Consider the following 15,299-nt stretch of genomic DNA (forward strand, 5'->3'; position numbering starts at 1 on the left):
AAGCAGGATCTATTGTATATATAATTTGAAATTTGTTTGAATATTATTTCATATATTTGAAATAATAATTAAGATTTTAAAATTTAAATTAGATGATGATAAACTTTGTTTTTTCGTTTTTCAGAGACGAGCTAAAGGAAAAGAAGTTTTTGACCAAATATGTGACCATTTAAATTTACTTGAAAAAGATTATTTTGGTCTTTCTTACATTGATACTGATAATTGCAGGGTGAGTTGAAAAAAGTTATGTACCTATTTGATATTTGAATAACCATTTTAATATTAACTAATCTATTAATATAATGACTGAAAATTTTTAAGTGAAATAAATATTTGTCAAATTTAGTACAAATCTTTAGTAGCAAATTACTTCGTAATCATCATTAAATTAGCGGAGTTATAGTCCAATTATTTAAGTTGTTCATTTAGTTATGTTTCTTTGTAGTTTTAAATCACTTAAATTATTTTTTACTATAGATCATATGTTATATTTTATCATCAGTTAGGTGCTTTTTTTTAAATGAACTTTTAATGTTTTTTGGGGGTCCTTTTTGTTAACAGGGGGTTGGATATCTGGTGTCACTAGACTTTTTCTAATACTTGTAAAATAAAATAAATAAGTTAAACTAATCTTATTAATTTAATTTAACATTATAAACATTTCAAATAAAATATTTGGAATTTGTATCAAATATGAACAGTAAAATCTTAAATCAAGTTTTTTAAAATATAATACCTGCTTATGAAAAATTAAAATTGTAATAGATAAAATTTTTAAATTTTAGAGTTGGCTAAACAATGAAAAAAGAATTAGCAAGCAAGTTAAAAGTAAGTGTGCATTGTTTATTGTTCAGTTTTTGAAAACCTGAGAGTTATTTTACTAAGAGCAATTAAAAACAAACTATGTATGCTGTTTGTCTAGGAAAATAGAATATTTACACTGTAAAATGTCTAATAAAATAACAGCTTATAATTGTTTAAAAATTTTTAACATATGCCTAAAGTTAAATATAAACTATATTTTGATTTATCTGAGTGTATTTCATTCATAAAATATTTTAAGAATCCTTATTTGAAAATTTTGATCTTTTGGAATCATAAATTACATGATCTATTTTGATATGACTATCATAGTCATTATAATTATGTTATCCTAAGAAGAGTATATATATGCATAATTTATCACTGAGATGGTGAAATTGATGATAATTACTCAATGCTTCATTTAGAATAAGTAAATATGATTAAACTTTTCATTTAACAACCAATTTGCTCAACAACCTAGTCATTGGAACAGAACTTTCAAGTGAGGAATTGTTTTATATATAATGTGTTTAGTTTTGTTTTTTGTAGCTTTATCATATTGCAATATGAGAAAGTTATTAGAGAGGTTACGGTTGACATTTTCAACGTGAAAACATGTACATCGGACATTCAGTATTGCCATCCTGTAAGCCTAGAAGTTTTGACAGTGGCATTTGGAACATCAAGCATGATCCCACAGACATTCCAAATGCTATTGTCATTGTTAAACTTCTAGGCTTACAGGATGGTGGCGCTGAACATTTAACATACACGTTTTCGCATTGAAAACGTCAGCCGCAACTTCTCTATTAAAGTAAAAATGTTTTGTTTTGTTTATTTCCAATTGATAGAATAATGAAAGAAATGATGTAACTAATTTCTTACAAAAATACCTATTGATGAAAATAATAGTCTGAAGTAAAATGAAATATGAGAATGCTAAAATGAGACAAAGTAATGCCTGAATGCACACTTTCTAAGAAGAAAATTTGAGTCTTTCTCCTCCAAAAGCATTCTGTTAAATTTAAGAGGATAGTGGTTTTGTACAAAAAAATATTTTGGTTTTATAAATTTTAATAAAAAAAATTTAGACAAGTCTCGCAACGCAACATACAACTGAATAAATAATCTAAAAAGTATTAAATTTGCTTTTGAGCTTGAGTTGAAAGTTCTTTTGTTGATATGACGCTAATCTATTGTATCTTACACTTCCCTTTCTTCGATATTTCAAGTTGTATATATTAAAAATACACGCTACTCTTCCCATTCATGCGTTTTGATTTTGTTGATCTTTTAGACGTTAAGTCTTCTTTCCTGTGTAACATTTAACGTAACAAAACAATAAACATGTACATCGCACGGTAAAGAAACCTGTAAAATTTCTCTGTGACGTAACGAAATAATATCTATTTCACAAAGTATATTCCGTTATAACATATTAATAATATAGTTATTTAATCAAAGTTAATTTTGTTTTCTTTGAAAATAATATGCGTTTTCTTGTGTTAAAATTCTGCAAAGTTTTGTTCTTCGACAACGTGTTTATGTAACATTTTCTTTCCGTTACCCTTATCGTTTCCTGTATTAAACAACGATATTTACTCAGTTAAAACGTGTTCCGACGTCACGTTAAATTAACGACGAAAATAAAACTAGCATTTTATTGGCTTTAAATGGATTCTTTAAATCAGAATTTTAATAAAAATTATCTCTTGTCATATAAGTTACTATTTTTAAAGGTTTTATTACGAAAATACGTTCATGATAGACAATATGATGTGTTAAGATGAGCATAGATGTGCTTAATTTAAAAAAAAATCGAATTTAATAACAATTTGATGCATTCAAATGCAAATAATTATGTGAAGATGTAGAATATTTTATTATTAATTTTTTTTATAGGTAAATTATAATATTTACTTTCTTTGATTAAAAANATTATTATATTTAATTAAGTATACTATATTAGTGTAATACTGAAATGATGATTGTCATTCCTAATTGTTATAATTTAATAAGATGAATGAACTTAATGAATACTGAGCATTTCATTTTATATTTATGTTTTAATTAATTACACATTAAAAACTCTAAACCATTGGATACAGTATTCAAGTAGTGAAAACATTGTATCATTTTTTTTGTTACACATGTACTCTCATACACATCCTTGTAATATGATACAAGATTTATATACTTTAATAATGCAACTATGATAGCGAAATACCTGAGGTGGGTAACCTTACTTGTGATGATAACAAGAATGATAATCAAAAGTAATGGTTTAGAGCTATGCAAATAAGAGGCTAAACTGTGGTTTAAATCTAAATCTTGTTTTTATAACTGGACTTAATCTCCAGTTTTACATCTTAAATATTCAGCTGTATCAGTACAAACCGTTAAAACACCAGTATTAGCTCCATTTACTTCTTGCACTTAATCTGTGTATTATGGTGCATGTGTGCAGTTGTTACATGCACTTCAATTTAAAACTTATTGTTTCTTGTTCTAAATGTAATGTTCTAAATGGTTAATGCCATTCCGTTTTTCAATTAAAAAACCTGTTAGAAAAGTTTTGTTCAATTCTGTTTCTGCCTGAGGATGATGCCCATTACTGCGTTGAAAGCACTAGCAGAAAAATAAAATGTTCTTTGAACATCTAATGCCTTTATTTTGTAACAGTTTCTCTCTTAAGTTAGTAAAACTATTGGTGTGACATCCATCGTATGACTTTGATTCATTAAGATGTGTATATTATAGAATATAATCTTTGTATAAATTACATTAAATAAGTTTATACATGTAGTATATCATTTTTAATATGATTTTAAAATTTCAGATACACCATGGGTACTTCAGTTTGAAGTGAAATTTTATCCACCTGATCCTTCCCAACTTCAAGAAGATATTACACGGTAAGTTAAATGTTAAATGTAATTAAATTTTTAAAACTTAAAATAATGTAAAATTTTAATTGTGATTTTTCTTTTTAAATATTAAATCGTGAAAATTTGATATTATTAAATTCATTACAAAAACTTGTTTTCCTTATTAATGTTCATAATTTATAGTATCAGAAAAACAATGTATCTTTATTAGTCACATTGTTCAGTAAGTTTAGAATTACATTTTATATGAACTTAAAAACTAGGAATGAATTTTTATTCATAGATAATGAATAACAAGAAACATTATTATTGAGGTAAAGTGTTAGTGAAGCCTCTTCTATGTAGCTTATTGAATTGTATTTATTCTCAAAATTTGATTGATTGATGTTGATTAAATGTTTCCATTTTTCATTAATTATGATGAGGAATCTAGAAATGTAATAAAAAATGGGATCCCTAACTCGTTTACAAGATAAAATGGGTCAAAGTGATAATATCCATGCTCCCTGACATGATTGTGTCTGGCTAATGGAACTTGGTGCAAAAAAACATTTCTGGTGCCCATTTTCCATTTGGTGCCAGACAAGTGTAAGGATTACATCTTTTAGTATAAGGATTGCTTCTCCATAGCCAACAATCATAAGGATTACTTTTTTTTGTGGCTCGTATTCATTTTATTCTGATTGCATGCTCACTCTCTCTCGCATTCTCACACACACATTCAAACACATATCAGCATACTATTTACAATGTACTTTGTTTATATTAACTTTGAGCAGAGGGGAATAATAATAATAATAATAATAAATAATTGAAAACTATATTGCAGTTATCAACCCATTTTATATTAAATTTTGAATTTTCAAATAATTAACTTGAAAATTGAATATTAATGTATTAAAAAAATAAATGCACTGCCATGTAATTTTTTTAATTTCTAGATATCAACTGTGTTTACAAGTTAGAAGTGATATTCTTATTGGAAAGTAAGTGTTTTTTAACTTTTAAACTATGTTCTGTGAAGTAGTGTTATAATTTTTTATTATTGAAACTTATTAGTTTCATATAATAGGAATTATGTTTATTTTTGAGCAGGTTTTAAATAAATCTTTTTGTTAAATATAATTTATTAAACATATATCCATTAGTGAACTTATAATTTATTATTATGTTTACTTTAATCTTATAAAAATCTTGGGTTTCTTTTATTAAATCAAATATGAAAAAAGCAATTGTAAACTCATAAAATAATGGAGATATTTGAATATATAAAAGTTTAAGACAAAAGTGTTTAATATGAATGCTAGAATGATATATGCAAACTTTGGTATAAGAAATATATTTTATAAGTTAATTTTATCAGGAATAGACATATCTTTAAACATCAAGATTAACATAAAAGAAATGTAAAAAAGTTATAGATGATAAATGAGGATTATTTTATGTAAAGTTGCATATAATAAAGTTTTTACTGACTTATTCCGAAACCATGTCTTTGTTTAATTATTTTTTGCTTCACAACTGGGTGCATAGGTAGACACTGGGCATCTTTAGCATCACTCTTTTTATTCAGGAATATCTTCACATCAATAAGTGTTTCAGGTGTATATGTAAAGGTGTGATTGGCCCTCCAAAGCCGGAGGCGCTTGAAACAAAAGGAGTGACGTGGAACAATAGAAAATAAGGTCAGAAGCTTCTGGGAAGTCAGAAAGAACGGACCACGTGAAAGACCTCGAATATAGTAGGACGAGACAAAGGAACTTCATATAGTTAAAGACATTTCCTCCTCGAACTTACATAAAATATTTACAAGTCGACAGGATGAGACCGAAGAAAAGGATTACCGATTACGGAGACGACACCGAACGAACGGATAGGAGAGAAAAAGATAAAGAATCACCGAAAAGTAAGCCAAAAGTTCAAATATTTCGGGGTAATAACGACAAGATTAAAGCAGAGAATTGGGTGAAGAGATTTGAAACGGTGGCGGAGTACATGGAATGGAGCGAAAAGGACAAAATAATATTAATGGGAGACTATTTAGAAGACGAAGCCCTAAATTGGTACGTCGAACACGCGGACGATCAGAGTTGGGGAGNTTTTTTTTTTGAAAATAATCAGGAATAATTTGATACCTTTCATTTATTTAACTTGAGCTGTTTGTTAATGTTTTCTATTACTGAAATGTACATGGTAGACACTTAATAAGTAAAGTTTCCTTAACTCTAAATTCTTACTAGCTAAGATTTTTTTTTGTCCCAACTTAAATCCCATAAACTCAATGCATTCTGTGTATTTATAAGTTGAAGTAGTTTTGAGATCACATGTCACTAACTAAAAATTTAAGATCCAGAGACTTCAAATCTAATTATCTATGTTGTCTTTTGTGTTTTTGAGAGATGGATGATAATATCACATATTTAAAGATTGGTATATTGTATAGAATTTTGCCTCTGATTGCATGTCATAAGGTTGTTTGAAATGCCATTAAACTTTTAAAGTAATTATCTTATTCTTACCTGCAAATTGACCAATAAATCTTAGTAATTTAAAATCATTATTTTTTAAATAGTGATTTTTAAAGCTGATAGTGGCCAAATCAGGGTATTCACTATTTTCATTTTGAAGTGGGTAGAAATGGTAAACAAGAATAAATTTAAGCAGTAGATGGCTAAATAAATTAAGAGGAGAAATGGAATAGTTTTCAATAAAATTTTGTGAAAGTGCAGAAGTATAAGAGGTGGATTGCATGAAGTGGTTAAAAGTTTACAAGAAAATACACAGAACTATAGCCTAAATTACATTTTCAATGCATACAAAATGGCCTTATTTTTTAAATATCTGCCAGATAAAAGAAGAGCATTCAAAAGTGATTCATGATATAGAGGTAAAAAAAGTAAAGGGCATGTAACTCTTGAGAGTGAACATGATAGGTATTGAAAAACTGCTGTTATTAATTGGAAAAATCTTCAAAATGTCAATGTTTCTTCAATGTCAAGATGTTAAAATGTTAAAATACACAAAATGCAGCAAATAAGAAAGCATGAATGATATCAGCTTTTTTTCTAACTGGCTAAAAAAATTAGACACCAACATGATTGCTAAAAATAGAAAAATTATTCTTTTAATCAACAATTGCAATGCTCATTTGATAATCACTACTCTGAAAGTTATAATATTTTAGTTTTTACCACCAAAAAAACTTCTAGAATGCAATGTTTAGATCAGGAAATCATTAAAAATTTTAAATTTGATACAAAAATTTCATGATATGAAAGATATGTTCCATCTTCAATAACTTGCAATGTTTGGAATGAACCTACTAGATGCAATGGAAATGATTAACAAAGAATGAAGTTACCATGAAGTATCATTGCAAAATGTGGTTTAGTCAACAATTTGTTGATGCTTTGGATAAATCTGAATTTTTATCAGAATCTATCAATTACATTGAAGAAGACTGGGACTTTCTCATTAAAGAAAGTAGCATTTTAAGATTTTATTGATGTTGACAATGACTTAACTGTGTCTGCAGACACTTACCTGAAGATGACACATTCTTGGTTCTCTACTTCAGCAAAGAACAAGTGATGAAGATGAAGAAACAAATCTTGTTCTGGACAAATATTCTGATCCCCCTATATAGGGGGATCAGAATATTCTGCAACAAAACCATTGTACAGAAAGAAGCTATGACAACACACTTGCATAACACTTTTTCCACTAAATATGTCAATATTTGCTATTTTGTACGTAGCTTCTGTAAGAATTTTTTCAAACAAAAAACAGAATTGTTTTATTCAGACAACTTAAATCATACTGTATATATTCAGAATCAAGTGCTTTTACCAAAGCAACAAATTGTACATCTGTGTAAGTGACAATGACATCATCAAACTGTAGAGATATATTAGTACTGTATTCACCATCTTGGGCATGATTACGTTCCACAGTGTTGTCCTAGAACAGGGCTTCTTAAGCTTTTATTCACGACCCCATTTATGATTGTGATTTTTTTCGTGACCCAAGAAAAAATATAAAATAAAGATACATACAAATTTGCAAAAACAATAATGGTGTACTACCACAGTTCACTCTTGTGTTATAATGGAACAGAGACAACTGAATACACTGAAAAGTAACAACACTGCACTAGTTCACACTACAATCAGTGTTGCTGAATCATTGTCTCGCTGCACCAGAAGTGACACAAAGCGCAACTCACGAAACCTATGACACAAAGCATGCCATTTTCAAACTCTCACAAATTATTTTCAATATTTTGCATTAAAATCTCGCGACCCCAAATGGGTCACAACCCATAGTTTAAGAAGCCCTGTCCTAGAAGATGCACATTTTGTGTCACAATTGTTTCCTCTTTGTTAGAATTAGCTCGGCAGATAAGATGTTTTTATAGCACAAAACTTGCAGACTTGTAGTTTGTTTACACCTGGAGTAAGGATTCATACCAAGAAACTTTACTATATGCATCAAACTATTCTTGTTATAGAACTTGTCTTTTCTGTGCTTAATATAAGATTTATCATCAGAGCTGTGCAAGTTAAATTTTGATTCATCCAAAAGCATAACAGAATTCTGATGTTCCAGGTTAAAGTAGATAAGCTATTGTCTGTCCATTTTTCTCTTAGTAATGGTTTCATATGTGGATGATACGTTTGTAAACCTATGTTGCACAGGCATTATCACAATTTCTACATTTGCTTTTACTCTTTCTACTTTATTTTGTTTGGAACAACTAGCAATACATTTTAACAGGCTGAGACACTTAAGCATCCTGATCCAGCTTTTGATGTTGCCATGTTTACATTACCTTTGTAACAAATGCATAGTTGTTGATTCATAATCTAGATCAGAGTGCTTTCTCATCAGATAAACCAGCATTTTATATTTAAAGCAGTAGTTATGAATTTTTTATGTGGCATTAACTGTCAAAATCTTTTCATTTTGCTTACAAAAAGCATATTACAATTGCTTATACCACTGGATGATTGCTAACCCTGTCATCCAGTGGAAAGTGTTCTTACATTTATGATGTTATCGATGATGCTATCCTTATAATTTTTTGCAAGTCTATGGATTTCTGAAATGATGGTGTTTATTTTTAAAATTAAAATATTTTCATAGAATTTTGTTTCATGCAGTTTACAAAGCCACTACTGTATAACTTAACATTTATGTTGATAATCATTACATTAGCCTTAATTAATGCATTACCTGAATATAGAATAATTTTTCAAACATATTGAATTACTTTCAATCCAATTACATTAACCAATAAAATTTTTAATGATATATGTTAGGTGAATTTATATCTTATGTAAGTATCCATTTAATATTAACTTTAATTAGATTAGGAATATTTGTAAATAATACTGAAAAAGATTAAACTTAAGTATATACTGAGTGTTTTTGAAAAGTCTTGCTGAACTTTAACAGCTTGCTCTACAGTTTCATAAAAATGAAAAAATTCCATATAAACATAGGTCCAAAAGCACTTTTTTCAGGTTACAGCAGTTTGAAAAGTTCTCCTTACAATCATTGCACTTTATGCAAATGCTGTTAGTTCAGCCATGCATAAAATGAAATATCCACTTTTTCTGAGTTAGAGTAACTTGATCGTATTAAAGAATACTTAAAATATCTGTTGAAAACAAAGACTTCAAAATATAGCTTGCTATTAATTTATATTATGTAAAATTTTTAAGTGCAGCTAATTTTAAAATTGCTATTATTTCAAAATGAAGCATTTTCAGGCCTTCCCTTATTTGAAATTTTTTTTATTTTTACAACTCATAGAACATGCTGTTAAAGTTTCAAAAACACCCTGTATATTTTTAGTAATTCCATTTGATTACTATTTTTCTATATTTAAATGTAAATACTTCTGTTTTTTATCATCATTTATAAATGTGGTTTCTATACATAATTTTATTGGCTTATAAAATTGACTAAAGTAAAGATATTATTTATATCATCAGTGGAAAGTTGTATCTTTATTTTTTATATGAACAAGAAAAGAAATTTTTTCCCTTATTCACAATTTAAAATGAAAATAAGTTAAAGTTTTGTTAACAAAACTATATTAAAAGATGTGTACATTAAATATATATGCTACAGCATATGTACATACACAATACATATAACATTTTAGATTATTTATTATTTTACAACTGCAATTAATTAATAAAAAAAGTTGCTATTCCTCAAAGTTTGCTAATATTTATGTGAATGCAGTATTTATTTTCTTATATTAATTGTTATATTAAATTTTCATGTTTTCAGTACTTTTTGAATATTAAGAGATTTACTATATTTTAGAAAACATTAACTATTTTTTGATTTTTACAGACTTCCTTGCTCATTTGTGACACATGCATTACTTGGCTCGTTTTTGGTACAAGCAGAATTGGGTGATTATGAATATGAAGAACATGGAACAAATTATTTGTCAAATTTTCATTTTGCACCCAACCAAACTGCTGAGCTAGAAGAAAAAGTTATGGAGTTGCACAAACAACACAAGTAAGATAAATAAGCATTTCATTTTTAAGTGCCATAAATAATAAACTTGAAGAAAATCTTACAGATACAATTTTTATATAAATTTTCAAACTAGATTTTAATATAAAATTTAGTTTAAAAAATATGGATTTAAAAAAAATCATGGTGGTACATAACTGACTGACTAGATTTTAGTTTGAATGAATAATTAGCAATCAATTAATCAACAAAATTGTTCTGTTTTTAAAAATATTTGATGGTATTCTTGGGCAAAACAAGAGATATGTGATATATAATTTAATACAGGGTGTATCAGTACAGTAATTACAAACTTTCAGGAGAGATAGAGTACACCTAGATGATGGGAAATCACATAGCAATGCATGGTTGGAAATGCTTTCCTGGCACGGTAGTGACAAAACAAAACACAAGAAAGGAAGGATATGAACAGGATGAGAAAACATGTTTATTATTCTTAGTACAGCAAAAATGCTGGGACGTCAAAGCACTGGTGTATGAAATTCAAGTTAACAGTGCTGAGGAACTTGTTGCATGCATCGTGGCAGCTGCTGGGGAAGTCCAGGACACATCCAGTATTTTCGGCAACATTAGATCTTCAGTGTGCTGGAGATGTCAGGCCTGCATCACGGCCTGGGGTCATAATTTTGAACACCTTCTTTGATTTTTGCTGTACTAAGAATAATAAACATGTTTTCTCGCCTGTTTGTATCCTTTCTTTCTTGTGTTTTGTGTCGTCACTATCGCACCAGGAAAGCATTTCCAACCATGCATTGCTATGTGATTTCCCATTGTCTAGGTGCACTCTATCTCTCCTGAAAGTTTGTAACCACTGTACTGATACACCCTGTATACAAATACAATTGGAGACATACAATTCAAATATTTAATTTTGAATTTATTTAAATCATAAAAAATATACACTATTATAAATAAGATTAACATTGTTTCAGCATTAATTTTTAAATGAAATTGCTAAATGTTTAATTGATATTTATGTAAACATATTTATGTAAAATGTGTTTTAATTGAATATAATTATTTTAATTTATGTAAAAAATTTAATTTAATAATTAAATAAATTTTCTTAAGCTTAAAATTGTCTTGACAAAATATCATTTCAGAGGTCAAACACCAGCAGAAGCTGAAGTTCATTATTTAGACAATGCAAAAAAATTAGCTATGTATGGAGTTGACTTACACCATGCTAAAGATTCCGAAGGTATTGATATCATGTTAGGAGTGTGTGCTTCTGGATTATTGGTGTATAGGGAAAGATTACGTATTAATAGATTTGCGTGGCCTAAAATTCTGAAAGTCTCATATAAAAGGAACAATTTTTATATCAAAATTCGACCTGGCGAGGTAAGTTATTTTTTATTTTAAAATATAAAAATATTTCTTGTTATTACAGTAGATATTTCAAGTAGGGACTATTTGAATCATTGTCTGTGGGCAAGAAATGTAATGATCAGTGAATTTTATTGTCATATATACAAAATAATTGTAATATGTATGCATGTAATTTATATACCAATGCAGATACAGCTAGAACAGCTTAACTGGTGTTCTTCAATCTTGCTTCAAATGTTCCACATAAAAAAAAAGGCTTTAAAGCTTTTATTACAAATATATTTCAATGTACTACACATTATTTGTAGGCAATTTCATGTTTATTTTTTTATTCAGTACAATAAAGTTTATTTGGTTTAGTTCTTTATTGTTTCATCAGAATAGTAAACATGAAATTGCTTATCAAGTTTTTGAATATATTGATGCTACTGCTCCATGTAATAAAGTATATGAATGGTGTTCCAATACACCAGAATTGTTGAGAACCACTGGTCTGGATATGATATTTTTCTTAGTAATTTTGATGTTACTAGGTTAAGTAATAGGTTACAGTTAGTGCTAAATATTTCTTAATAAACTTTAATATTATTATGATAAAATTGCATATTATTTATTCTAAAAATGCTCATTTATATGAAGAATTATTCATGTTCAAAAATTTATTCAGATAATATATATTTCATAATTTTTGTCTTTTTAGTTTGAACAATTTGAAAGTACAATTGGATTTAAACTAGCCAATCATAGAGCAGCTAAAAGGTTGTGGAAAGTTTGTGTAGAACATCATACATTTTTCAGGTATATGAGTATATTTTATGAAATTGATACTAATAATCTGAATTATTAGTATATGATTTTTTATTTTATGATCATTCTCTAATTTTTTAGGAAAAAATTTAGAGGACAATAAATGTATAAAAGTGCTATTTTATATTTTCTATATTTAGAATATTTGACAGAATAATTACTAGCATATTTTAGACTGAGAGGTTGACAAATTCAAAATGCATACTCTTTAATTGAAATAGTTATGAAAGTATGACTTTCAATCTAAATACAGTAATGCCTTGAGATACGAGTTTAATTTATTCCAAGACCAAGCTTGTAACTCAAAAGACTTGTATCTCAAATCAATTTTTCCCATTGAAATTAATGGGAATATTTCTGATCCATTCCAGACCCCTAAAACTCACCCCTATTTTTGTATTTGTGGGTATCTTACAAGCAGAAATATGTGTATAAACAAGAAATAGAATTATTTCTTAATTGTTAACAAGTTTTTGTTTCATAATTTATTAAAATTTTAAAATATGATTATTTATACCAGTGTTTTGGATTTGTCTATAGACATTAAATAAATTTATAGTATTAATGTGCTATTTAAGAATTATTTTTGTGTGTATTTTGTAATTGTTTGATAATTTTCTTTCATTAAAACAAATTCATTTTTAGTTTGTATTAATATTCTCTAATTTCAATTATTTTTAATATTAAAGTAATTAATAAATCTTTTTTTAAGATTGATGACACCTGTAGCTCCACCTAAACAAAAACTTCTTCCATACTTTGGTTCTAAGTTTCGTTATTCTGGCAGAACTCAGTATCAAACAAAGAAAGCTAGTGCATTAATAGATCGTCCACCACCTGATTTTGAACGCTCATTAAGTACTAGACATTTAGCTTCAAGGAGTATGGATGGGGGAATGTCAGGCAAGTATTATAAATGATTAAAAATAATGTATTGATGTTTAAATAAATATAATTGTTTGCCATTTTGCTTCATTGTCAGAAATGCAATGATCTTTTATTAAGATTTCTATAATCTTCAATGTAGCCTTAGGTCAGTCAAAGGATCAGCTTTCTCCTGATAAACGCCTAGATGAGAACAAACGACATACACTTGCAGGTGCTCCTCAAGGAATCTCAAATGAGGATTTGGAAAAAGATAAATATAAAACTCCAACTGAAAAACAACCTACTGAAAAGGATGAAGTTAAGAAAGAAGGAAAGGTAATTTTTAATGAAAAAATTAGTTGAAACTTTCATTTGATTTGTGCAAATTAAAAATATATTTTAATAAAGAGAAGTCATGTTGATTAGTTTACTTTTAATGACAAAGAATAAATTTATTTACCATTAAAACTGTAGCTGATTACCATACCATTCTATACTTACTTTTTCAGTATTACTGTTATTGTTAAACTGAAATAACAATAGAACAACATTAGATTTCTCAAATTATTATTGTTCAACTTATTAGTCCTATGCTTTTGGGGTTGCTGCAGCAGATTGCTTTCTTATACCTCACTTTATCTTCTGCCAAGTTCTGATCAACTCCCTCCTCAAATTAATATTCTAAAAAATTTTATTCTCTAATAATAATTTTATATATGGGATGAATCAAGAATAAATTTCCATAAAAGAACATTGTAGAAAAGTGCTGTTTCACTATTGGGTATTTCATACCATTTTTCTGTAGAATGGGAGTATCCTGGAAGATGCCAAGGTTTGAGATTTTTATCATCGACATTGTTTATGTTTTATTTTTATAAGCCCTATAAACCTTTTTAGATTCTGTTAAAACCAAAGAGGTTTTTCTACTTTTTTACAGCTGTTTTTTCTTCATTGTCAATACTGATTGATTACAATAAATTGTATTCTTATTTTAACATATCAGATGTTTAAATCCTTACCTGTTGCCTGTGATGCCATGTTGAATTTTCATTGATGTTAAGCCTAACAAAAATTAAAAGATTTTGAAAAGAATAATTGTGGCTATAGTATTGTCTGAAATTATTTTTGTTATTTATCTATTTATCACAAATAAAATAGATATATTAATAAATGTAATAACCAAAACAAATTATATTTTGAAAGTTAGTTTTAATATAAAAATTATAATGACTAGTGACATCTAGTTTCAAAAATGTTCCATTGTTGTAACGAGATATCTCAGGTCAACCGGTTGAGGTCAGAGATCACGACCCCCAAGATATGTCGGGAATAACACAGGCTAGGTTAATACTAGCTGTAATATGTAAATCTGCAAGAGTATAGAGGTGATTTTAATATTGTGGTAAGATTTACTAGTAGCAAATGTTTGTAAGTTAAACTGTCTGAGTAGATTTCTGTGTAGGTTTTAAATTTAAAAATAGTGTTTACCTTTGCAGAAAGAGAAGAATTTGTTCTTTTTACTAAAGTAAACAGTAATGCATACCAAATCAAAAATTGTTTCATGAGTTTCATCCAAACTTGCTTAAGCCTTCTCAAACATCAGTCTTAATTTTTCAGAAGTTTTGTGATACTGGAAGTGTGAAATCAAACTAACAATATCCAGTAACAAATAAAGACACTCGGGTAGCTGTTCTTGCTGTTTTCTGTTGTAGCAAATTTCAACAATTATTATATGCTGTTGTTCAAAAGACTGGGTTTAGCTAGACTTCTGTATTATTTATTTTATGTCTCCATAAATTTCACTTGTATCAAATTACAAATGTCTAGGAGTTGGCTGAGGATAACTTTGAAAGAAGAATGGAGTTTTGTGCTGTTTTTTTTATCAATAGTGATCATTTAAAATGTTGACCTTAGCAGTTGTATTTAACTTTTTTTTAATGGTCATGCTAATCAAACAAATGTCAAATCAGTCTGAGGAAAAATGTCAGAGAATTTAGAGAGGCTCACCCTCAGTATAATGTCTATGTAGAAATCATGATA

The 15,299-nt window shown here is 27.9% G+C and overlaps 1 protein-coding gene across 4 annotated transcripts in view; it reads left to right on the forward strand.

Moving 5' to 3' along the window:
- Nucleotides 1–15,299, forward strand: part of LOC111629950 (protein 4.1-like) — a 55,475-nt gene that overhangs the window by 26,697 nt on the left and 13,479 nt on the right. For all 4 annotated transcript variants that reach the window (XM_023373915.1, XM_023373922.1, XM_023373937.1 and 1 more), the window contains exons 3-11: nucleotides 125–229; nucleotides 786–828; nucleotides 3,644–3,719; nucleotides 4,634–4,678; nucleotides 10,062–10,235; nucleotides 11,357–11,597; nucleotides 12,286–12,383; nucleotides 13,105–13,295; nucleotides 13,420–13,595. In XM_023373915.1, the coding sequence (XP_023229683.1) occupies nucleotides 125–229; nucleotides 786–828; nucleotides 3,644–3,719; nucleotides 4,634–4,678; nucleotides 10,062–10,235; nucleotides 11,357–11,597; nucleotides 12,286–12,383; nucleotides 13,105–13,295; nucleotides 13,420–13,595 (1,149 nt within the window). The remainder of the gene's footprint in view (nucleotides 1–124; nucleotides 230–785; nucleotides 829–3,643; nucleotides 3,720–4,633; nucleotides 4,679–10,061; nucleotides 10,236–11,356; nucleotides 11,598–12,285; nucleotides 12,384–13,104; nucleotides 13,296–13,419; nucleotides 13,596–15,299) is intronic.

Source organism: Centruroides sculpturatus, unplaced genomic scaffold, assembly GCF_000671375.1.
Source record: "Centruroides sculpturatus isolate CEXI.00-Female unplaced genomic scaffold, Cexi_2.0 scaffold68, whole genome shotgun sequence".
In the NCBI taxonomy this organism is placed as follows: Eukaryota; Metazoa; Arthropoda; class Arachnida; order Scorpiones; family Buthidae; genus Centruroides; species Centruroides sculpturatus.